General features: G+C 23.9%; 1 protein-coding gene across 1 annotated transcript in view; it reads right to left on the bottom strand.

Moving 5' to 3' along the window:
* Window positions 1-750: 750 nt before the first annotated feature.
* The window catches only part of LOC127277067 (protein pinocchio), a 31,351-nt gene continuing 4,978 nt past the window's right edge, over window positions 751-27,123 (bottom strand). The window contains exons 3-6 of the mRNA XM_051297885.1: window positions 6,886-6,955; window positions 4,521-4,649; window positions 3,123-3,252; window positions 751-2,816 (exon numbers count right to left, since the gene is read on the bottom strand). Coding sequence (XP_051153842.1) covers window positions 2,706-2,816; window positions 3,123-3,252; window positions 4,521-4,649; window positions 6,886-6,955 — 440 coding nt within the window. The 3' untranslated portion in view covers window positions 751-2,705. The remainder of the gene's footprint in view (window positions 2,817-3,122; window positions 3,253-4,520; window positions 4,650-6,885; window positions 6,956-27,123) is intronic.

Here is a 27,123-nt window from a genome sequence, read left to right as displayed (position 1 = left end):
TTTTTTTTCGTTTTAAATATAGCTATAGGTAGGAAAAGTCGGGATTAGGAAAAAAAGTGAGTAAAAAAGTAACTGGAGTACCAGTGAAAATATATTTTTCTTAAAACATTTATTATATTATTGTCACTATGTTGTTTTAAAATTTACTGATTTCTTTATATTTGTTTAATTTATCATTATATTTTCAGTTTTAATCATCGTGGTGAGAAATATTTTTATCTTTTTAATTTTATTAATCATTTTTTTCAGAAATATTTTAAAAATGTTTACCATAGTTGAACTAGTTACTGTTAAATTTTAATTTAGTTTTATATTAATGATAAAAACTAATATATTTTTTACTTGAATCTTGAGTAAACAATTAATTTTTACATTATTTTTTTATTTATAAAACTTTACTTCGTAATAAAACAAAATTTTCAAAAAAAAAATAGACGGTAACTGGTTCAACCATGGTATTATAAAAAAAATTATTGTTCATATTAATATATTTACAAAGTAGTTTTATTGTAAAAATTATATAAATTAATTTATTGTTTGCAAATTATCTATCAAATCAGATTCCTATTTTTTAGGGTCTGAAAATTATTTTATGTCAAATTAGACCGTGAATAAATTTATTTTTTTAAAATAAATTTATATTTACGAAACGTTTTATTAAATATTAATATTTTTTTTTTAATTATTACAATTAAATTAAAATTATTTTTTATTTATTAGTAGGTTTGAAAGGAAAAATCAAATTCTATATTTATTATTGATAAGTATATCGTTTATTAAGCCCATAACTTTTCAACATTAAGAACATAAATAATAATTTTGAACATTAAATAAAAATTACACAATTATTTTCTTTTGAGAGAGATTTTTCAATGTATTACAATGGAAATGTAATACTATTGAAAATTTTTTCTAATGCGTTTTCATTCGATAATTAACTTAAGAAAATGGAGATGAATTATACAGTGATAGCAAAATGATATTTAATGATATTCATATATAACAGTCATTATTTTGCCACAGTCATAAATGCTTTTACATCTATTGTTTATTCCAATGAGCTAAAATTTCTTTTTTTTTATTATCATTTGCTAAAGACAATTTTTGTCTATTTTTTTTCTGTTTCATTTTTTTTTAAATCTTAATATCGGACATACAAGACGTATCCTCAAAAAAAAACTTGTCATTCTTTCTGTTTAATTATTTATTATACAAATTTTCCTATATTATTTCCTAAAAAGATATTGAAAAAATATATTTCTTTTGTTTTTATATATATTTTTTTAAATATGACAAAATTAGAACGTAGACAATTGAGCGTGTATTTTTGTGATAACAAAATAATAATACAGAAATAGAGTCGAGAAATGTGGATACGACCTGATTCCGAAAAAAAATCCGTTTTCAATACGAGTCACTAATTACACTAATTTACAATTTAGTGTAATTTTATTAAAATTAAAAACGCAACATTTTATTATTATTTTTTTTTTATGACATTTCTTCAATCAAAAAAAAAAAAAATAATAATGTTAAAAATGTAACGACTCTAATTTTTTCTTGCTAGTAGACCCTTTTTTTAAATTCTTCTAAATTCTCGATAAAATTTGCTTACTCATTTCAAAGCAAATTTGAAGAAATATCTCCTGCAGAGTTACTTCATTTTTTTAAAATCATTTTACTAAGAACTTGATCGCTCATATCGCTATTATAGAAAAGAAGCAACAGCAGAACAAAACAAGTTAAAGGCAGTCTTAACGTTCTTTCGGTATTTTTTTCTTCTTTCTTTCTTTCTTTCTTTCTTTATTGAATATAGAAAGTCTAAAGACAGTTCGAAATAATTTCGAATCAAGAGAATAATACTTATCACCATAAATATATATAGAAATATAATTGTATTCTAAAATTTTAAGCCATATATTTTCGGTCGGTTTATTTCATTAATTGATCTTTTTTTTCTCAATATTTGACAATTTTTAATGATTTTACAGTTATTATTATTATTATTATTCTGAATACTATTATTAGGGGGGGGGGATTAAATTCGATAATAGGCGATAAGCAAGTCTCCTGCTTATATAAGTTTACAGAAGTATTCAAAGCTATGTGGGTTCCTGACTATATATTTATTTCTTTTTTTAAACATTAAACATCTTTCTATTTGTTAATTTGTTGACATACATTGAATTAACATTATACAGACATTTAATATCAAAGCATTTGCTTTTGACAAATAATTTGTTTCCAAATTATATTTCAGACATCTATTTCGTTATTGTATTTCTATTATCATTTTTTTTTTTTTTTTTTTTTTTTTTTGAAATATAGGAAATCGATGATGTGATAAGGAACTCGCATAGCTCTTCGCCTTTTTATTCGATATTTTTGAATTAAATTTTGCTCTCGGATTAAAAGGAAACAGTTCTATTTTTTTTTTTTTTGATAAATAAGGATTTATCTACCCTGATTTTTCAAATTTTAGTTTTTTTTTTCTATATATAGGAAATGGGGTTCCTCATCACGTCGCTTTCTCTTCTGTTTTTGTTCATTCATTCAAAAATTTCTCTCACACACTTTCAAGAATCTTTTTCATTCAGTCGTCTTCTCGAATTCATTCGGGTGGTGATTGATGAATGATTATAACTCTAAATGGATGGTGATGGTTAAGTCTTGTGCACAGTTGTGATGTCGTTTTTTATACGAGTTCACGATGTAGCTCGAAGTTTTTCCAATGCTGGAACAAGAGATTCATCTAGAGATGGACCACAGCTTAATCCACATTCTCCAATCCACCTTGCCTTTCCACTTGCGTGGGACTGTCAAAAAAAAAAAAAAATTAATTATTTTATTTGCTTTAAAACATTATTTTAAAATTTTAAAGAAAAATTAAAACTATTTTTTTAATCTTGGTTCTTTAATCATGAATATAAAATTATATTTGAATTAATAAACAGGAAATTAAATGAATTATTTCGTATTAAAAAAAAAAAATTTGTACTTTTTTAAATAAAATAATAGGTGATCTCTGTAAATTTAGATTTTATGAAAATTATTTCGCGTGCCAAACGTTTCGATCGGTTTTTTAAAGGTCAAAGAATATATATATATATGTCGACCCTTACCATAGTAAGGTCACGTTTCCACGTCGAATGGCAATGTCCATCACATAATGGACAGGGTCTTTGAAGTGAGTAGCCACCGCATTCACTGCAATCCAGAGAAACATGATCTTCACTCCAAGAGACACCGCACCTATAAATAAATAAACAATAATTTATATAACGCATTTTCTTAAACGCATAAATTCAAGGTCTAAAAATGATCTTCGTTTCCCTCCTTTTTTCGTGCTCAATTACGTATCTCGTAAAAAAAAAAACTTTTTGTATTTTTTTCTATATTAACTTAATAGAAATTTTTTTCTTAAATATTCAAAATCTTGCTTCTTTTTTATTTTTGAAATTTATTTTATCTTTTAGTTACTGAATTAATAAATTGAAACATAATTTTGGAAGTAAAAAAAAAAATTACAAACATATAATGAAATCATTTTAATATAATGATTCAGTGGCCTTTTTCTTCAAATTGGTTAAAATTAAAGTTAAATCTTTAACAACGAAAATATACTAGTTTCAATTGTCTCGCTCTGGATCTCACCGGATTCTATTGTCCTGTCGTGTGGGTTTTCAGTTGTGCAATATTCATCTGTTCGCATTCATATATATATATATATATATATATATATATATATATATATATATATATATTTCGCGATCTAGGACACTCACTTTCTGGAGTATAAATCTTTGCTGATATTTACACTTTATTGACATTAGAAAATAATTTATTGCAAAATTTTATTGAGTTGTATGAGGAAAAAAAAAACTTTAATTTATATTTTAAATATTAATTTCAATATTTATGAATTTATTATAAAAACAAACTTGATTTCTCGTTACTTTCCCTTAATCTTGATTTTTCCTCACCATTAAATTTGTTGAAATTGATTTTCCGTTTGTATTATAAGTTACAAGAATTATATATGTTAATTAATTAATTTCTTTACTATTTATGAAACGATATTTTCGAGAAAAAAAATTTCATGGTCGTTTTTTTCAAATTCTTTTCATATTTCGTAAAAATTAATTAAAAATGTGCAATATACTTTTATGGTACATGAGAAGACAATTCTTGTATACATATACAATATATTTGCCGAGTATTATCAATGACTTGACTTTGCATCATTTTTTTCGTAATTATTACATGATGTGCGCACATAAGAATTTGAATGACGTTATAAGAAGCAATTTCAATTTTATAATAAACTTTCTATATAACCAATTTGAAGATAAAATTCTTTGCTGAAACAAATCTAAATTATTTTTTATAAAAATTCTGATTTTTTTTTTAAATTTATTTATTTTTAAATATTTTTATTTATACCATCAGTTTGAATTTATAAAAAAAATTAGAACTATATTAATATTAAAAAAGGAAATAAAAAAGAAAAATTGACTTACGTAAAACATGAGTTTAATTGGGCTCGAAGTTCCTCAATCGTGAGAATTGTATCCTGATATTGTGGATGCGATTCCGATAGACTTTCGTCAACGCTACCACACAAACTGTGACACAAGGACACATTGCTCCTGAAATTTAAATAATTATTACATTTCATAAAAGTTTTATTTTTTTATTTTTTATTTTTACACTCGGAAAGAAATTCATTTATATTAATCAATAAAATTTCAAATATATTTTGTTTTACGATTTAGATAATTTAACGCGTAAAATATTTAAATTAGAAGAAAATTTTTCAATGAATCGAAAGGTGTATTCTTAAATCTCAATTCAAGTTCTTGGAATGTATGATCATTTGATAATCACGTGAAATTGACAGCCGACGTGTAATCATAGTACATTAATTTAATGACAAAGCATGAATAGAAAAAAGAAAAAAAAAAGTAATTTTAATTTTTTTTTTTTAAATCTCTTGATATATTAAAAAAAAAGTGTGAGATAGATAAAAATATTGAAAATTTGCACAGTCTTTGAAAAATTATCTAATGTAGCTTCTTTTTTTTTTTAAATACCAAATTATTCATGAAAAATTATAATTTTTTTAAATTACTGTTTTAAATTACTCACTACTTTTCTTATTCATATAATATATTGAAGAGAATAGTTATGAATAAATTATGGAGGGAAGAGACAAATTTTTTTTTTCGAAATATTAAACCTTGAACTTGAAACAGTAGTATTAAAGTTCATATTGAAAGTTATATAGACGTACACGGTAAAAAAAATCATAAGTTTCTCCTCACGCGATAACATATGGATAAAACGTAATAATTTTTTTTTTTACTGAACGTAAATATTCATTGATATAATTTATTCAAGCAATCAACTTCAATTTTTGAAACATTTTATTCCTTTTATATAGATTTTTAATAAAATTCAAAATTTTTTTCTAAATTTTCTGTACATATTTTAAGAAGCTTTTAGTTCTTTTAATATAAAAGACTTAAAAATATTTATTTCAATGATAGAAAAAAAATTTTTTTAAATGTTTTTTAAATTATTCCAACTAAGACAGGGAAATTTTCGTATAATTAAAAAAAACTCAAATCTTAATTCAATAAAGTAATAATTAAATTTTCCATGAATTGTGTGAGTGTATATATATATATATATATATATATATATATATATATATATGTTTTATCTCCTTGAAAGTTTCTTTATATGTATATATTAAAGAAGGCACGTGTTCCTAACGTTTCCAAGAGAAGATGACCTCTGTCAATATAATTATACAAGCTGTAGATAACGTTTCTTTGCCTTTTTTTAAAACAAAAAAGAAAAATTATAATTTTGTACATCACATGATATTAGAAATGATGATTAAAATAATTCCTCGAGACAGTGTCATTAAACTATAGTTTGTTACATTTTGGATTTTTTTTTCTTTTCTTCTTATCAATACTGATTTCAAAAAAAAAAAGAACAGAAAAAAAATGTTTCACATTTTATTTAATTTTAATAATTTTATTTAAATAAAATATTTTTAAAAATATAAATACAGAAAAAATAATAATAAATTATAACTTAAGTAATAATAATAATAATTACATATAAAAAGAAATTATCAGTAGATTATTATTTCTATATTGTTTTCCAAAATTACTTACACGTGCCTTTTAAATAAAAACTTTTAATTTTTTTCGATAAGTAAATAAAACAGGAAATTTTATGTTAATTTTTACTGGTATTTTATATTCTATGATACACGTGTCTATAATATCATTTAAACTTGTGGTTTATGAAAGAAAGAAAAATTTATGGATTACTTAGACCTTTTGTAAAAATTAATACAAGTCTGTAGTAATAATAAATGTCATTAATCCGACTAATTTCTCGAGATAAAATTTTCAATTTTTTTCCTTTGTGAGTTTAATTTTTTTATTCAAGTTGTTTTTTTCTATTTTCTTTTTTGGAATGAAATTTTTTTTAATTACGAGATAATTTTTAAATGAAACAATGGAATTTAAATGAGTTGTTAAATTCTTGACGTCTTCATTAATAAATGAACGTCACTCTTAAAAAAAATATATATATATACATTCCACAAAGATATGTCATTTTAAACAATATTCTCACGCACACTATTGGAATTTGACAAAGAGAAATTTCTCCAGGAAAATGTTAATTATACTTTCTTTTATCTAATTTGTAAAAAAAAAATTGAAGTGTTTTATAAATTATTTATAAATAAATTTTTAATATCTGAATTTTTGTGCAAAGATTAGAATTAAAAATTTTTATAATTAATTTTGTTTTTTTTTTAAATTTAATAATAATTGAGAGGGGAAATTTTATGCTTACCCATGACGAGAAAGACTTTCATTAGCGGATTGAACAGATGTAACCGACATGTTTGCGTGACAATTGATAACTGAAACAGAAAGAGAAGCCACTTGTCAATTTCAGATTTCTTCTATACTCATCTGTCAGATAAATTCCTTCTCCTTCTCTTACACTTTCTTTAATAAGCGTCACTGATAAAACATATGTATATACATATATTTATTCCGGGGAAACACATTTTTATCAAAGGAACTCGGAATAAAATTTTAAAATCTTATTCTTTAATTTTACTACAAAAAAAAAGGAATTAAATTTTTGCTTCTGAAAAATATTTATTCCAGTAAATTTTTTCAAAATATTATAATTCTGAAATAATTAATTTATTTAGGACCAAATAAATGTTCCTAGATTCAATTAAATATTTTGTTAATGATTACAAACTATATATAACACAAAACTATTCAGTAGCGAGTGGAGGACGTCTGGTTTTGTTTCAACATACATATGTGTTGCCTTGGCAAACTGCGTTCCACTTTTACTTTCTCTGAAAGAAAGCTTCTTATATATATATAATACTAAAAGTAACGTCACTATTATACCAATGGAATTTGCGATTGGACTCTTGTTTTCGTAATCTTGAAAAAGAAAAAAAAATTTTTTTTTTTGAAAACCTTGAAAATTTTTTTTTAAAAATATATTCCTTATTCTGAAACCGTATCCGGAAAAAGAAGATGCTTGAATCTTCGTCGAAAGACGAGGCCAAGTTCAACATTTCAGAAGGTCGTTGACCGTGAGCCAAATTTGCATTTCGGTATCCCTGGAATCCGACCCAGAGATTCTTTTTTTGAACATCATTTTTATCTGAGGTTAATCTATTAATAATAGTAATTTATAATTATAATAGTATTTATAATAGTAATTGACAAAATTCAAAAGAAATTAATTTTCATTTCAATTTTATAAATTAAAATTAGAAGAGTCCTCACAATAAAATAATAATGAATTCGCGAATTCAAGTTTGAAACAACTTGAAATTAATTATATATACATATAATACTTTATAAAGTGGAATCTCATTAAACATACAATATATTCCTTCTTCACTGCACTATATGCAACTTTAGATTAATTTATGCTCGATGCAGATATATCTTTATCCTCGAAGGATAAAATCAAGGAGAAACGCCATGAGTGGGAATTGGCACGTGGAATCCTTTCTATCATAAATTACACGTGCCATTTTGAAAACACGTGTCCTTTATATGCACATCTGTATCATTTTTTTATATGTATTTATTATGCTGGCAAACCTGCGAGAGTATAAATGCTTTATAATCAAATATTTTAAAAATAACTGTATTCATAAGACAAATAAAAGAAAAAGAGAGCACGTGCCGCATGAGCTTTTTGTATACACAAAAATATTTTTTATATAATTATCCGTATATTTATATATATTTTTTTTAAAAAGTTAATTTAATTTTAAAACTAAAAAAAATTTCGATTTTTAAATATTTTATTTTTTACACATAAAAAACTATTTAAAAAACAATGATTCCACGTGTATTCCCCTTGTGATGTTTATTTTTCATTCAATTTGAAAATAAATATATTTCTCTAGAATAGCGAAAACTTTATCTGTTTTTCAGTAAAATAAATCGCTGATCCAGATAAAGATTGTTTTTCCATGATAGATAATGTGCCCCCCCCCCAAAAAAAACTATTTTTATTACACTAAAAAAATAGTTTATTTGATTCAAATATAATTGGTTATTAATATTTCCTTGAAACAAATAATTTTTATATAAAATCAATTAAATTTTAATTGTTTCAAATATATAGAAATTATTGGTTTAAATATACAGTTTATTTAATTCAAATAAAGTAATTATTTGAATTGAAATAAATTTTTTTTTTCAGTGTAATAAAAAAAAGTTTCTTTTTTCTATTATTTTTTTAAATTAGCCAATTACGTGAGTAAATGAAATATATATATATATATATATATAAAAAAAATAATTATATTGAACATGTGACATAATGAATAACAAAAGATAAGAATGAAGAATTCTGCTAAATTTATTCAAAAACGTTACGTAAAACGGATGTTGCTATTTAAAAATCTCGAAACACTAAGATGACGTTTTTGTTGATGACGAATCAAGCATCCACGCTTTTTTTTTCAAAATAAACCTGTAGCGCAGGTGTAGAATAGAATAATATTAATGAAGATGATTTTCTTTTCTTTTTATAACACATCATGTATGACTAAAAAGAAAAACGTCATTATCTCTTATATTGTACACGGTTCAATTACATTAATGAACTCTTTATTACAATCTAACAATCAGTAATATTTATAATTTTAAAGGTTAATTAAAATATAATTATTGATTTGAAAAAAAACATTATCATATAACTAATTATTTGTTATAATTCAGTTCAAAGATGATTCATAAGTATTATGGGAAATAATTATTAAAATTAGTAAATTTTTTTTCTATAACGATTCAAATTTAAAGAAAATACTAAATTTAGCTGTAGGAGAAAGATTTAAGTATACGAACTCACAAGACAAAATTTACGAGTTGGCAAAGTTCCATAAAATTGACCACGTGATACTGCAATTTTTACACTCGACACAAAGACAAGAATAGAGAGTACAAAAAGGGTATTGAAAACGCGTAGTCTGGGCTACTGGTTCAACCTTAATGCATTTTGTATATATATCAAAGTATTATATAATTAGAATTTGTTTGCCCCTTAAATTTATTCTAAATATCATTATTGTATTATTTCAATGATTGTCACTTTTATAAGTGGATAAATAAATATTCTCTATAAAATTTATTAGTTCGAGTTTCCAATGGTTTTGCTTTTTATAAATGACAAATTTCTATTTAGCATAATTTTTAATTAATCGAATTTTCATGTAACCGAATTTTTATTTTGCCGAATAGAATTTTTATTTTGTCGAATTTGTATTTAGCAGAATTTTTTTTCGCCAAATTTGTATTTAGCATTATTTTTACTTTACCGAATTTGTATGTAGCAGAATTTTTGTTTCGCTAAATTTGTATTTAGCATTATTTTTACTTTACCGAATTTGAATTTATCAAAAATTTTATTAAACCGAATTTATATTTATAGCCAAAACTCTTGATATATATATTTTTTTTAAAGTGTTAAATTATTATAAAAAAAAAAAGTGTACGTTATATACACGTTTCGCTGAACATGACCTGGGGTTAAAATGTGAACTTTGCTGTACAGCAGATTCCCGGGCTTCAGTTATGTCTGGGTTCAATGCGCATGTGTCATATATAGAGTTACGCCAATCTTTGTGTATATACATTTTATTAATACATATAGACAGGGGCGTAAATAATTCTTTTTTTCTTTCATAGAATTAATAAGCTTCAAGTATTTTTTTTTTAATATGGACTTTGAAGTTAGTTTTCGTTATCAGAAAATTTTTTTCAAAAAAACTGCACCCTATCTTTTAAAATTTGCCTAACACTTTTTTGAGGTTATACTTGGAAATCTACTTTATCGATCTTCTAATGGACCAAATTCTTCTACACTTCTATTTTATTCTAAATTCCGAACAATTTTTTATTATTTCACAATTCCTTATTTTTTTGTAGTTAATAGAAAATTTAGTTTTGTAAAATAATTCTGCTATTTGAATTAATTGTGATGGCGCTGTTTGTCGTGAACATGCCCTTAATAATTTTTTTTCCTCAAAAGTTAAAATCGATTTTTTTTTTTGCTCTAATAATTTTTTTTTCTCTTTGAACTCAATAAATGATTTTTATTAAAAATGAACAAATTGAAAGTACATGGAATGAGATGGTGGGGGGTTTTGATAATAAACGTTACGTTACTGTGGGTGTAAATGTGTGTAACCCACATGCGTGACCCCTCCTTGGCGTCGCGACGAGATTCGTTCGATTTGCGAAGGGGGTTGAAAATGAGGTCGACAACCCTGTATAGAGAGACAAACCAAAGACGCGGGGGCGAATCTCGATATCGACCGGAAACGGAAACTCTTATTTCTCTGTCACGCAATATTCCATTTTCAATATGTATATATATATATACGACCCACGCAAGAAAAATACATTTTTGTGCGTAAACAAAATTTTCTTGAAATGACGCAAAAGAAAATGGTACAAAGAAAAACTCTAAACTACGAAAAATTAAAAATATAAAAATTTTTTTTATTAAAGAACTAAGATAAAACTTTTAATTTCAAACCAAAAGTATTATCTAATTTAATTAATCTAATATCGATTAAATAATTTTTATTGAATACTTGATTAATGATAGTTTGATGGTGATTTATTTTGTTTATTTAACCTTACGGATATCGTTCAATTTTTTTCCTTGTATTGCAATTGATGAAATTTACGATTATGCAAATTTTATGTATCATTTATCAGAATCGGTATAAACTGCAATTTTTTTTTTTTAATTTTTATATATTTTTTTATTATTTTAATTTTATTAATCTCTTTAGTGGAAAAATTAAAAGTCAAAGTTTTTTTGTTTCTTAAAATGAAAGAAAAATTTGCTTCACTGAAACACAAATGTACTATTCTGATTGTAAAGGACCATTATTTTCAATTGCTTGTAACCAGAACATAAATTGGTCTAATTTTCGTCTTATAGAGTTTTTCAGGACAAAGAACCACGTGCTTTAACACGTGATTCAAGGGAAAATGCGTTGTTTCCTCTATTATATTCCTTTTTGTATATTATAATAATGTCTGAATCATTTTTTATTTTTCCTCATATTATTATTAGTCAGGATTTAATTACAATTTTAATATTTTTATTTAAAAAAGGAGTAATTATTTAATTAAAAAATTAATTGCTTACAAAAATTATTTCCACTTATGGATGCGAATCTTTTGTTGTTTTTTTAAGTTTCTATTCCCTATTATTAACTATCTTTTGTTCAGTTTTATTTATAAAAAAATTAAATTCATTTTGCTGCGCAAAAATCTCTTAAAATAATATAATACATAAAAATATATTTTTCTTGTGATTAATAAGATAAAAATTTATATATACTACGTAAATGGTTCAAATATCGTGATATTATCATCAAATCTTCAAGGATTATCGAAATAATTAAATGATGATCTATTAAAATTTTGCAACTTTTATCGATGGAATTTGAAATCAGAGATAAAAAGATACTTTGCTCTCTTAATTTCAATTAGTGAAAAGTCATTCACTAAATTTTTATTAGTAAAACTTTTTTATTGATGTTTCCTGCATTATTTCTTATATAGTATCGAATCTTATTGTTTATAGAGGAAAAGAAAAAAAAAATCTTTTGATGCGCAGTTAAAAAAAAAATTGATATAACGGAACTGGCCTCGCAATTCTCCAGAAGCAAAACGACAAGGTGTGACCTCTTTGCCGCTTTGCGTTGTGAATATTACGCAGGTGCGAAGTTACTCATATATTATATATTTTAAATATTTTAGCATGAAAAAAAACGCAATATATCTTTAGGTCACATTTTGAAATCTCGCAGCAAATTTCATAATAAATTTTATTTTTAAATTCTCGAAAAAAAATTGCGTCTTAAAATCATAAGAATAAAAGTGTATATAAGAAAAATTAATATCATTAAAACAAAAAAAGTAAATTAATTATTAAAAGTATATATAAGTGTGTTGTTAAAATTCTCTAAATAGTTCCATATTTGCAAGTGAATAGAAAAATTTTAATCTTCAATGAAATATTATACCAAGTCGCGACTGAAAACAAAACTGACCTACGTTACCAAATACTTGTTTTTACCACTCTAGAGAAAAGAATAAGAAGACGGAAATGGAGGTCGAATTAATAATTGAGAATAACAGAGTTCTAAATCATGCAAAAAAAAGAGAAAGAGTTTTTAAGCGAGATTTAAAACTTATGTTCCATAATGAATATTTAGCGATCCATATACGGAAAGGGATTTTTGTTAGCATATTCCAAAATATTCTTTAGATTTTTAAATATCCTGCACATGTCATAATCTTCAACTGTTGAAAAATATTCCAAAGTATCAAAGGAGAAGTTTCTAATATTTCTGCCTTTTTTTTAAAATCCATCATTTAATAGATTATCTAATCCAAATAATGCCATAGAATCCCATTGTTATTGTTCTAATAATCTAAATCCAAAATTGTAATCCAACAAGATGAAAATGGTAAAGAAAGTTTATATAAAAAAATTATTCGTAGGAAATTAATTCATCGAAGCAAAAAAAAAATTCCTTCTTCAGCGCGGAATTTGGAAACTGACCTATGGTACACAAAAGGCAAGTTTTGCCGCTCCTTTAGGGTGCGAAAGAGCAGGTAGAGAAAAATAAAGAAGAAACGTTTTTCGTATTAAGAGTTTAAAAGTTTCTGAATAGGTACTAAATCTAAATTACAAAATTCCAAAGATAAATTTTGCATCATTCAATGACAATTATATATTTTACCGGATTAGAGCAGGTAAATTTTACAATAACACGTTTCTTAATTCGAACAATATTACAGAAAATGTCTTCTAGTTTGTTTTTCCTGTTCCTGTTTAGCTTTATTTATATATATAAATAAAAAGTTGATTTTCAAGTCTTTTTATCCTGTTATCAGAATTTTCCTAGAAGGAAAAATTATTATGACCCTAACTACATAATTTTTTTTTTTGAAGCACTTCTCTCTCTTTTAGTACATGTGAACAAAGCTGAAGGATGCAGTAGTAATACACCTCTGGGTCGAGAGTATTGATTCTCACGGTCGTGTATATACTCCTCTTATTTCATCACAAAACTGATGGGTACAAAGTCTTTTTGAACTCATTATCATTCAAACATTTTTGATATCTTGAAACCCATGTTGTCATTATCTGTTATAATTTTTTATTTTCAAAAACGGTATTTTGATTCAAAAAAACTTGTACTTTAGATTAGAAATTTTAGTTTTCTAAAATAGAAATTCTGTATGATTTTAGAGAAGAAAAGAAGCAGAAAAAATATAGAATTATTGAAAATTTTAAAAGATGGTACATCTGTAACGGAAATGACGCTCCTACTTTCTCTCACCAACTGTGATTGTACAAACTGTTCACAACTTTTTCCCCGAAACTCTTTCACTTTAGAAAAACCATGCCAGTTACAGTACATGTAGTTTCACCGTTGATTAATAAATACAAATGCAATTTACTTGAATGAATTCAAAATAATAAATATATGACAATTACAAGCAAAAGAATGACATAATCGTTACAAAATCTTTCTTGGTATGCAAACAATATTGTAACTATAATCAGTTAACACTTTAGATTCCAAATATTTTTACTATTACTCCAAAGAAAATTGTTATAAAAAAATAGAAACTAAATTTTAAAAATTTCTTCAAGCTCTAAAAAAATTTAAATTAGCTCAATTTGTTTCAGTATGAAAACACCTACCTAATTATCAAACACCTTTCAAATAATCACTTGATAGTAATTTTCAAATACTTTCAAAATATCCAAAGTAAAGGAGAAGTAATTCTCCCATGATATTAAGGACAAACACAACACAAAATTCACAATCTTTCAAAATGTTTTATGTAATTGACTTACTTTTATTTATTTATTTTTTTTTTTGAGGAAAATCCTAAATGGACACAAAAGCAAGTGGCACTATTTCTTTTTTTTATTAAGGTAGCACTAATGACACCAAAACTAAAAACTTTTTTTTGTTTGTTTATATTTTACAATTGAGTAATTATTATTATGAAATTGAAAATACAAGCAAAGGAAAAAAAAAATGAGAAAGAGAATAATCCGTAAATGAGTGTTGAAGTCTCACTGAAGGCTTGCCGCGCGCAACACAAACCTTTTATAAGTTACGGTGCGGGAGGGGTTTGGCGGGGAAGTAGAGAAAATCGGTGGGGATAGAGATTTGACGGGGGTAGGTGAGGAAAGAAGACAGACGCCTAGCGTCGTCTCTTTACCTCCCTCGACCCCCCCCCCTACCCCTGTGTGAAAGAGAGAGACGACCCATTCCATAATTGCGAACAGCGACCCGGCCGTTGTTGATGACGTATGAATTAAGGGAGAAGGGCTTATCAGTGTTAAAAAAAAAAAAAAATAAAAAAAAAAGAGGGAAAATCCATTGGAAAATTCTCTTGAAATTCACCGTGAGTAATAGTAACAATAGATATAAAAAGGGGAAATTGATTTTCAATAAATTGCGTCGATTTCTCGTTACAGGAACTTTATTTGTATAAAAAAAAAGAATCATAAATAGGATTATAGTTAAATTACGAATGCTAGCCAATGGGTGAAAAGCGTGTTTGCGCGCCAATCAAAAGGAAGCGTGATATATTTGTGGCTTATTTTTAGCGCGAATATTCAAATTTAAAATAATTATTTAAGAATAAATGTAATTTGTTATTAAATGGCGTTAATTGTCTTTGAAATTTTAAATATTCAAATAATTTAGTTTCTGTTTTTACCATATACTTATGGAAAATATAATTTGCATTTTCATTATGTGAAGTAAAATAAAATTATATGCGAGTGAATAACGGTATAATATTGTTTATAAACTGACTCAATTAAAACAAAACTGTTTTTTCCTTCTAGAAGAGAAATATATATGCGGTTGTTATTAATAAAACTAAAAATTTCAACTCCTTTTTCAAAATATAAATTATGTAAAAAAAAAATATATATAAATTACTTTTATACCATAAAATCAATGACAACATATTCAATGAGAAATAATTAGAAATTTATCTGATGTTCGTTAAGTAGTTATTTAAAAATCATTTCCTTTTATATAAAAAAAAAAAAATTAACAGTACTTAAATAACCTTCGAATCTAATCGTCATGTCATAAAGGAAATCTAATATCAAACAAAAAAAACATCATTTTAATAATTAATGTATAATATTGGTGCAATTCTCTCTTTCTTTAAAAGATCATCAAGGTCCCAGCCGTGACATTTAAACAGAAAAGTTTCGATTAAACTTTTTGTGACTTCATATATATATTGTTTCGATTTAAAAATTATGGCGCGTAGATTTTTTTTTTGCATAATAAACTGAATCTTTATAATAAGTATAAAGATATCTTTGTATAAAAATTGTCTAGTTTAAAATTTCAATTACTAATTTAAGGGACTTTTTTAAATATTTGAAAATTATTATTTTTTCTTTTTTTTGCAAGTTTATTTGTACACGTGTCCTGTAAATATACATTATAAAATCCATGGACAAGTTCTGATAGCCAGCTGTTATGTTATGCGATAACAACTGGCATTGTGATAAAATCCTCGAGACATGCGGTGGCGTCGAAGGGCCCTGAGATGTATATATGTTTCTCTTCTAGAAATCGACAATGACCTTCTTTAAAAAAAAAAAAAAGTTCTAGATCAATATAATAATGTAAACATTGGTTAAATTGTAAAAAAAAAATTTTAATTAAATTTTTCTTGGAAAAAAATTGATTTTAGAAAAAATTGCAAGAAAAAATTTGCTGTAGGAGCGAATTATTTGCTGTCACATCAAATTACGTTAGCGACTATAGGGACAGCGAAGAAATTTGCTGTGGGGTCAAAAAAGTTTGCTGTGATAGTAAATTTTTAAAAATTAAGATACTGATATTGTTTATCATCGCAAACTTTTTTGTTGTCATAGCAAAAAATTTAGCTGTGGTTATACTAATTTTGATAGATCTGATAGCAAACATCAGTTAGCATTTGTAAGCAATTTCTTTTTTTTCCGTGAATAAAAGAGATAGACTAATCAATAAAATCTTGTCAAGTTTGACCAATAGGATTGAATTCTCTTCTAATAATTCTTGATTTTTAAATTTTTGTCGTAGAATAATAATTAGAAATTGTGGGTGAAATAGGAGAAGGTTGTTCACCTCGATATTGCATTAAATATAATTTTACATTTTTGCTTTTAATATATAAATCTTTATTTCTTTTGTTTCATTTCTTCATCCGCTACTGGTTTTTATAGATCATCAAGTGAAATTTCCCAACGTTTATATATATATATATATATATTTTGTTCAATTTCATATTTGCTCATTATTATTTCGTTGATAAGGTGCAAACTATATAGTTATATTTTTCATATCTTCAATTTGAATGTGTACATATTAATGACGTATTTTGAGGAACACGCACGTGATAATAATCCCGTTTGTCGCGTGATACTTTAGTAATCTTTGCGAGTTTTGAAAATTCTGTTAAACGTCACAAAGAGGAAGGTTTTAGTTATCGTTTAAGAAAATTAGGTTGCATTTTGTAAAAAAATAAATTTCTTATTGTTTCTTGTGGTAAATTTTTTTTTTTTTTTAGTAAAACTTGGTTAATGATTTATAAATATAAAACAAGATATTCTAATTTTAAGTAGATTTAATTTCAAACCTCATTATTATATGAGTACCGCATTAAACTAGAACTTGTAAAACTAGGATTATTTACAACAAAAAAAAAGAAAGAATATTCTAAGAAATAGAGCAGATAATAATTTGCGGTTATTCATATATACATATAGAGACGAATTTTTTCATAATTATAGAATTTAATTTAATATCAAAAAGTTAATATCAATAGTCACTTTTGATTCAACGATTCGTTCTTTAAATGAATTAGTAACCATTTTGACTAATTCTTAGTTTTTTAGATTAATTTTTTAGTAGAAAACTAATAATTATACTATTTTAATTAATAAACTTACTTATTTTAAAAATTTACTTTAATAAATTAATTATTAGTTTTCTACTATCAACTATAGTCACTTTTGACTAAAAATTAGTTAAAACGGTTACAATAATTTATTTAATGAACGAATCTGCACAGTTCAATAGTAATTCAGATTTAGAGAGTATGAATAACAATTTACCTATAATTTATTTTCGATATTGATTTGTAATTATTTCACTATGCACATAATAAACGAAATAGGTATAGTTTTTATTTGCTGAATCACGTGAAAAACAAGTTTGTTTTGTTGATTTCATTTTAGGAACAAAGTACAAAGTTTTGGAAAGTCCCACTATATATTTTTTTAAATCAATATAATATATAGGTATATTGTGAAATCCATAGGTTATAATACAGAACAGGAACTGATAATAAAGCATTTAATTAAAGATACTATTTTGAAGAAAAACAAAGAAAATAAATTTAAAAGAATTAAAATAATAGATCTAATTAAAAAATAAAATTAGTTAAATTAAATTTTTTTTATTAGAAGAAAATTTTCTTGGACACTGAGAATTTTTATTAAATTATATATTTAAATAAGGTGTAGTTAGTATATATGGTTAATTATAACATTTTTTTTTTCATTATGATTTAAAATTTGTAATTTTGTGTTAACATATAGTTTTTTACACACTGTTAACTATTATTGTTTTCTAATAGTCTTCTAAAAAGCGATTTTAATTAAAGTGTCATTTCTATTAACTATTTGATATATAATTTCATGGATGGACTATACAATTAAATACGATTAGAACCACACGCGCGCGCAACGTGTATATAACTATAATTATTAAATACATATATATATATAATATAAGGCACATGTGGCGCCAATGAGTAATTTTCTACTTCTATTATTCGAACCGGACTATTCCAGTTAAAAATTAATATTTAGTATCTTAATTTCATTTTTAATTTTATTATATTTAAATAAGTTTTAGATATTTTAAATTTTCTTTGTGGCGGTGATTTCTTAAGAAGATATATTTATTCACTCGTTAATTTTCTAAATTTAAAAATATTTAATAATAAATATATATTTTTAATATCTAAAACATTTTATTAAATTAATTTAAAAATTTTAATAAATAAAAATAATTTTACATCTTCTTCTTAATTATGAAAGAAATTTTTGTTTAAAAAAAAGAGCAAATGTTCTTGAAATAAATTGACCCGCGCGGCCTCTGTATTTTATTGCTTGTACGTTTTTTTTTAAGTCCCATTCTTTTTAATTATTATGCAATTTTTTTCCCTGCTTTTGAAATAAATTCAAATATGAGATAGAATTTATATATATATTTTTTATTATTTTGTATATACGGAAGTAAAAAATTTTAATTTAACCCTTTGGAAAAATTTACTGGCATTTACATAAAAATATATATATATATTTTAAAAAAAAGTATTTAGATAAAAATGTTTAAATGAAGAAAATTAATTTTTTTTTTAAATTAATGCTTTAAAATTGATTTGATTTTTGGACTGAGCTTTAAAGCTCACAATACAGATTTAAAGATTCTAACCAAGGCGATTTTGTTGAAAGGCGCGGGTGGGCTTTAACGGACATGAAACTTGAGAATGTTGATGAATTGCGCCGAGAGGCTAAGATTATATGCACTCATGGACCACCGAGATTTGCTCTCATCGCTTGTATATAAAATGTACACATATACACACGTATATTCGAATTTATGTCAACATCTTTATATATAGTACTGGTTACAATATTTTCAGTGGGCTTAAAAAAATAAAAAATTGTTTAAAAAATATATTCTTTTTTGTTTATTGATATTTCGACAATATAATATTTATAATAAAGCTAGAGTAATTTTTTCACGGACGGTATGGTAATTATTGTTTTAGAAATAGTTCCTATTTAATAAATGCAACCGTTGCCATGGTGATTGCTGCTATATGGTAGCGGTTACTATACAGCAGTACCGTTCCTATTGCGTACCTAAAAAAAAAAACTTAATAATAAGAGCATGTTTTTTAAACAATTTTTTTTGGACTCGATTTATGATTACATTTTGTGCTTGTGAAAAAGTGTGGGTTTAAAAATTTTCAGAAGAATTTTTGTTATCTGCAAAAGGTGGTTATTGCAAAAATTATAAATATTTCTCACGAAACAGATGGTTTGCATCATATTTAAACCCAATAATTATTGGGAAAGTGATTTTTGTTATCATGATTAAAAATCTCTTTCTTCCTCTGTCGGAATATGAATTGAGTATGTGTGCGGAAATATTGAATGTATATTGAATCAAGGGGAAAGTTTCATAACTCTTCCGCATGTTCAATATTATATTAATTTTTACAATAAATTATATATTAAGAATTGATATAGATAAGAGGATTTTTTAGTTTTTTTTTTTATTTCTTTTGTTCTATCATATAGACAACAATGAACTTTCGGCATCATTGAATTTCGTTTATTGAAAAATAAAAAAAAAGGTGAAAGTTAAGTTAAGTTTTCTTTGTATAAAATTCTGATACTTTGCTTGCCAGAGTGAAATTTCAACTTTTTGATGTCTGGGTGGTCATTCATATTAAATACAATTTTATCATTATAATGTGTTATAAAAAAACGTGAGATATTTTATGCGTCTGGCAATTAATATTATCTCATCAGGTGCGATGAACTTACACATTAACTATAAAGAGATTGCTATATAACAATCAGTATATTAAATTACATTCCTCAGCTCATCTTCTCTTTCGATTTTCTAAAATATAAATCTACACAATTGAATTACATTATTAATGATCGATGGATTTTATTCTTCTTCAAGGTTAAAAACCCTGATTATAAATATTGTGTTTATAAGGTTTATTGAATCCAAGGTTGTTAGATTCGCCAGTTCAAATGGTCTCTGAACATATATATATATATATATATATATATATATTGTACGAAAAGGAAAAAATTATGTGGTCAGTAAAGAAAAAAAGGAGAGATAAAAAAAGAGAAAAAGAGAGAGAAAGAGAGATGTACAAAGATAAGTAGAAAAGGATGGGAGTTTTTGCGAGTCTCCTGTCTGCATTCCTCGATGCAGCCAACAACCTCGACAGTTCATTGCTAGGGAGAAAAAGATAATAAGAAAAAAAAAAAAAAACTTGGCTGTTGCGAATGAACTTATGTGCGAAAGAAGTAGACAAAAAAAAGAGATAGTAAAACAAAACTACAAAACCCTAAATAAGAAACCAGAGCAATCAAAAATAAAAACTAGCCATTTTTTTCCGCTTTAATTTTTGGAAATTTTTTCCAATTTTTCCCTCTGCTGAATTTGTTTTAAAAATATTTATATTATATTCATAATGTTTATAATTTTTTTTTATAAATATTTTTATAATTATTATTATAAATATTTCAAACAAAAAAGAATTTTTTTTTTTTAATCTAAAACAGGTTTTAAAAATCTAATCGCATCTAAAATAATCTTGAAAATTCATAATTCCGTTATACAATAATTTAAATTTTCTCAACTTTCAAACATTATATAATTCATTGCTTTCTGTAACTAAATTGTTATTATAAATTATAAATATTAATATTTGAAAACATCATATTTCTTTTAAGTTTTAACTTGAAAACAAAATTTATTTTCTATACAAAAATTTTTAAGGAAAAAAAAAAAATTGGTAAAATTTTGTATTGTAAAGAACAAAGAAATTCCCAAGTTTCGTGGTTTATATTGGTGCATGTATAGATAAACATTTAAAAAAAAAGAAAAGAATGATAGGAGTGAAATACGAGAGAAACGGATGAGAATCGTTCCTGGAAAGGGTCATATATATATATATATATATATATATATATATATATATAAAACTAGAACCAGTTCTTCATTGCGAGAACAGAAAATAAGAAATAAAGAAACTTTGTCCCTATAATAGGAATATAAGGGAATTGATTCACTTGAGATATATATGCAATTTAACAGAATCATGTTGCATTTCTTCTTTCGAAAACTTCAAGAATTATTTTTTATATAAATATTATTATGACCTTTGAAGGCTATAAAAAAAACTTGTAATTTTCAAAAAAAAGAAAATAATTTTTCCAACACAATATTGAAACATGTATATATAATATATAAAAACAAGAAGTCAAGGATATGTACTACTACCACTAATTTTGTAATTTTGCTTACGGTTTGTAATCAGCCGTGTGCGAGCAAAGACTAACCTTCAACGCAAAATGCGAACACGCAAATTATTGGCACACTTATAACATGCATTTTCTTTGCTATCAAGTAATTTAGACTCCATAAATAGCAGTGTGGCGATGTTAAAGAGAATTTTTTCTTTTTTCATACTCTATACTATAATAAATACGTCGCGAAAATTTCACAAAAAAGAAAACAAAAAATAGAAATTTTGCTCTCTCTCTCTCTCTCTCTAATGCAGAATTTATTTTTGAACAAATTTTTATCCGAATTTTTATTTTACGAAATTTTTCTAAATTTTGTTGTTTTATTATTCAAGAGAATTTTAATTGAACAGAATTCTCTTAATTTTTCTAATGCCCCCGCTGTCTAAACATATTACATATTGTACATTCCACAATCACGACTAAGAATCCCATTCACTAAATGTAGGTCGTGGACGCATGTCAGTTTACACATAGCCGATAAGAAAGAAAAAATAAATCAGTTATTGAAATTGACAAAAATTAACCAATATATATTTTTCAAACATTTTCTAAGAGTTGTTATATATATATATATATAGTAAAAATTGAAAGTTTGTTATAAAAAACCAAAAACAGATTTATTCTTCTTTATTATCTAATTGAAGTTTGATCTTCCTCTTATATAAATTGATAAGATTTATATATATTTTTTATTTCCGACAATAGACAAGATTTTCACTTATCAGAATATGAATTTTCCACTTTCGCTTCACATATATTAAAAAATAATTTTTATAAAACTTCTTTATTCAAAATACATATATATAAGATCCTTTTAATTCAAAAAATTAAATTTAAACATGTATAATGAAAAAAATAGCACAAAAGTTTATAAATAATTTTCTTTTAGATGAAAAAATTTTTTTTACATAAATATATGTCATATTGTAAATATTTTTAATATGATGCGCATATGGTATATAAACTTAGACATATTTATTTTCGTCTCACAAAAGCATTTTGCATATATTATATTTTGCGCGCAAATAGATTCTGGAAATATAAATGACAAAAATAATTTTTTCTCCCAATATTGGTCCGCAATGATATTTTCTGCTTCCTTGTAAATATAAAATAATCTTTTCTTTATTTCAATATATATATATATATATATATATATATATATATATATATATATATATATATATATATATATATATTGAGAACCCATTCTGTGTATGTTAATTAAAAAATACACTAATTAAAGATAATTTTACAAAACAAGTTTTTTGTCACATATATACACAAATAATTACAGTTACTCCCGGAACGTGACATTTATAAGACGTGAGCTGAATAATAATTTTAAATTACAATCAAACAATTTTAAAGACAAAAGAACCGCGAACGCCTACTTGTATTGGTAACTTTGAAAAAGAAGATAATTGAAAAAATCTTTCATATACATACTTATAATACAAACATATAAACATTTTATTAAATAAACACACAGAGAAATTTTTTTAATTAAATAAAAATATATTTAAATAATTTATTTTTTTTTTATTTTTTATTTAGAGACAATATAAATATACTTAAAAATTCCGCATTTATTGAAAAATCACTAAGTAAATAGGACAATGTTGGTATGATAAAAAATTCTATTTAGTTTTTCGATCTTTCTTATTTTCTTTATATAATTTCTCCAGGGAAATTATTTCAAAACATTTCTTTTCCTTTATACAATGTTAAAATTTAAACATTTGTCGTTCTTTTATATTTCTTTCTTCATTTTGAAGAGAAAAATTATTTAGAATATTTTTTTTTAGTTTTAATAAATAATCGATATCAATTTTTTATTTTGACTTTTTAAATAATTTTATAAAAATAAATTGTCATTAATTTTAGCCGTTTAATCAGTTGTGGTCATACTAAAAGTAGTTCACTAGGGCATATAAATTGTAAAATTAGAATATTATATTCGGGGGAAATATAATAAAAGTTAATATATATATATATATATATATATATATATATATATATATATATATATATATATATATATATATATATATATATATATATATATATATTATTGTCCTCTATTTTAAAATATTAGTGTGATCATAACGATGAATTTATATTTTCCTCGGGCTAATCAATAATCGAGTACTTTTATTAAAGTGCAAAGGGATCACATTTTATAAAACAAAGACAATAAAGAAAAGAAATTCTGCACTTTTGAAAGGTGAATAAGAATCGATTATCGATTATTATTGATAAGGAACAAAAGCCTTTTTACAAACAATAATTTCTAGTCATTATACTCATTAATATATTATATAGACAATGAATATTTTCTCTTTATAAAGAATTTGTGCCATAATTCTTAATTTAAATTTTTTCTTATTTCTGTTATAAAATTATGTTGAATTTTTATCAATGATAAAAATGAAAAAATAAGAATGAAGAATTTAATTTATTAAACCGAACTTTTATAAATAGAATATATAATTTTATCTTTGAGTTATATATATATATAAAAAAGCTTCTTTTTTTGAATAATCCACATCTTCCTCTTGTCATTCTTTTAAATTTGACATATGTGATAAAAATGGAAATCACAATATTCTTTTTTTAAAATTAAACAAATCTATTTTTACTTTTATCATTTGCGTCAAAATTTTTTAAAGGGATTTTTAAAAGAAAATTGTTTTGATATGATTTTTTATGAATTAAAAAAAAATTCACTCATTGAGTGATTATAATACTAATATATAATCAAAACATCCGTCAGTAAAAATAGATTTAAAAAAAAACTGACCTATCCAAATCTGAACGAAGGTTAAATCTTTCGCTTAAATTTCGCAACCATAATCACTTCTTCTTATTTTTGCAACTCTTTCTTATATAAATACATTGTAAATGGTTATAATTGTTTTTAAAAATAAATGTGGTATTTAATTTTTTAAATCTTTTCGTTTTATCAAAATCAATATTGTCATAAAAAATTATTGATATAATTTTGATAAAAATCAGATTGATTTTTTTCTTCTTTATTAAAATTGAAAAAAAAAATTTTTTCTAATAGAAACAAAATTCTTTTGTTATGATTTTTTTTTTGATTGAATTCAATAAATTTTAACTTCTAATTTTCATACATAAATATGTAAAAATAACTTACAATTATTATTTTTTGTGTAATTTTTAGAATATATAATTATCAGTTTTTACGCAATGCTTAAAAAAATAACACTTTATTTTTAATCAGGTTGAAATTTAAAATTTTTGAAATATAAAAATCTTTTAAAACGCAGAAATATTTCTTTTATGTAAACACATATTGTGCGTCATTGATCTTTTTCTTTTAAAAAAAGAATATTTTTTGGGGGCATTAGAGCATTAACTATGATGAAATTTTTTTTTTTATTTTATACAATTCAATTTTTTTTTAATTATTAATTTTCGAGATATAGAATTGCTTATTAGGATAAATTTCTTTCGATTTATAATGTTAAACCATATATATATATATGATACGAAAAAGATAAGATTCATTTTGAATATATGTTAATCTAGAACTGACACTTCTTATTTACGATATATACTTTTCAGGATTGTTCTTAATATAGAATTCGAAAAAAGTATTCTATCTCTGGAAACATAAAATTTATAAATAGAATTCCAAGTCATATTGTTCTAAATATTTTTGCGCATTGCTTTCGAAAATAACTGGGAAAATTTGATTAATTTTTAATTTATTTATATATAATATATAAAATTAAATTTAGCAGAAAATTTTAAAAGAATTTTAAGTGATTGAAACTTTTAATTCATCGAATTTTTATTTAGCACGAATTTGTATTTAATATAAAATTCTTAAAATTCCAAATTATTATTTGACCGAATAAACATATAAAAAAAAGGATTTTGGTACAATTTTTAAAATTCGATTTGAGTTTTAAAAATCGCGCAGGAATCCTTTTTGTAATTTGTTTGTTCGGACATTTGGAATATTTCGGTCAAATATGAACATTCGGTAAATTGAAAATTCTGGCTTTTATTATAATTAAAGTATAAAAATTCATAAATAAGAATAATTCTATATGCTTAATTTTAATTTGAAAAATGAAAATTCGTCATAAATGAAAATTATTAAAATTCTTTTAAATGGAAAATTTAACTAATCAAATTTTCTGAGATATTATTAGATATAAAATGTATTTTACATAATTAAACAACTGCTCTATATATTATAGGAACATTTGCTTCCATTAAGGTTTGACCCTTTGTAATAATTGAAGATGGGGTTCATGTGCGTGTATAATTTTCTAACTTCCGGATTTAATGAAATTGGTACATGTATAGATAGATATATATTTATATATGTTATAAAGAGATAATGGCAACGCACTTTAAACTGCGCGCGGGAGCAACAAAAGAAAACCGAAAATAGACTTCTATTAATTCACTTACTATTCATATATATATATATATATATATATAGCAAGAGCTTAAAACAATGCTTTCTCACAATATCAACACCTAACATGCATCATTTATCTAATGAGCACATCAGCCCCATTCGTATAAGCTATACACGTTATTAATCGGTTTTTGTTCTAAATCACTTCATCTAGACCAAATGTTTATGTTTTAATAAATCATCTCTTGTGTGTGTGTGTGTGTAAAATTATTCTGATGCTGAAAATGGCATTTTTCTTTATGTTTCAATATCACGAAGTGAAGACAAATAGAATTTACTAAAAATAGAATCATTAATTTTGAATTTAATATAAAAATAATAATTTTTATTATTATTATTATTAAAGTAAAAAATCTCCAAATTTTTAATCATAAAGAATAGATATTTTTATTTATCGTGTATCAAATCATTGTTATATTTAATATTAATAGCTACTTCATAGAACAATAATATAGTCAATAATGTAAAAATAGAAACATTGGTGAAATGTAACATGAGATTATTAATAATATTTAAATTGCAAATTATTTGTAATATAATACTAGTGGATTTCATGATAATATCCAAAGAATTATATTATTTAAAAAATTAGTAAATTATTATATTTTTTTATAAAAAAAATTTATTTCGTTTGAAACTCTTTTTTTTTAATTATATAATTAATTGAATTAGTGCGTGTAATTAATATTAGATAATTCTATGTTTACTCGCACAAAAGTCATCTTTTCTTTTGCAAGTCATCATTATTTCAATTAGTGTAAAATATATATGTATAACAATAAGAATAGACCAAGGATCATTTTGTGATAAGAATATATATATATATAGGAAACGTAACATATAAATCCTGATGTTATTTAACTATTGAA

This window comes from Leptopilina boulardi, unplaced genomic scaffold (assembly GCF_019393585.1).
Source record: "Leptopilina boulardi isolate dan_hultmark-lab unplaced genomic scaffold, ZJU_Lbou_2.1 LbouV2_165, whole genome shotgun sequence".
Taxonomy (NCBI): Eukaryota; Metazoa; Arthropoda; class Insecta; order Hymenoptera; family Figitidae; genus Leptopilina; species Leptopilina boulardi.
The sequence above is the reverse complement of the archived record's forward strand: the minus strand, read 5'-3'. Positions and strand labels throughout refer to the sequence as shown.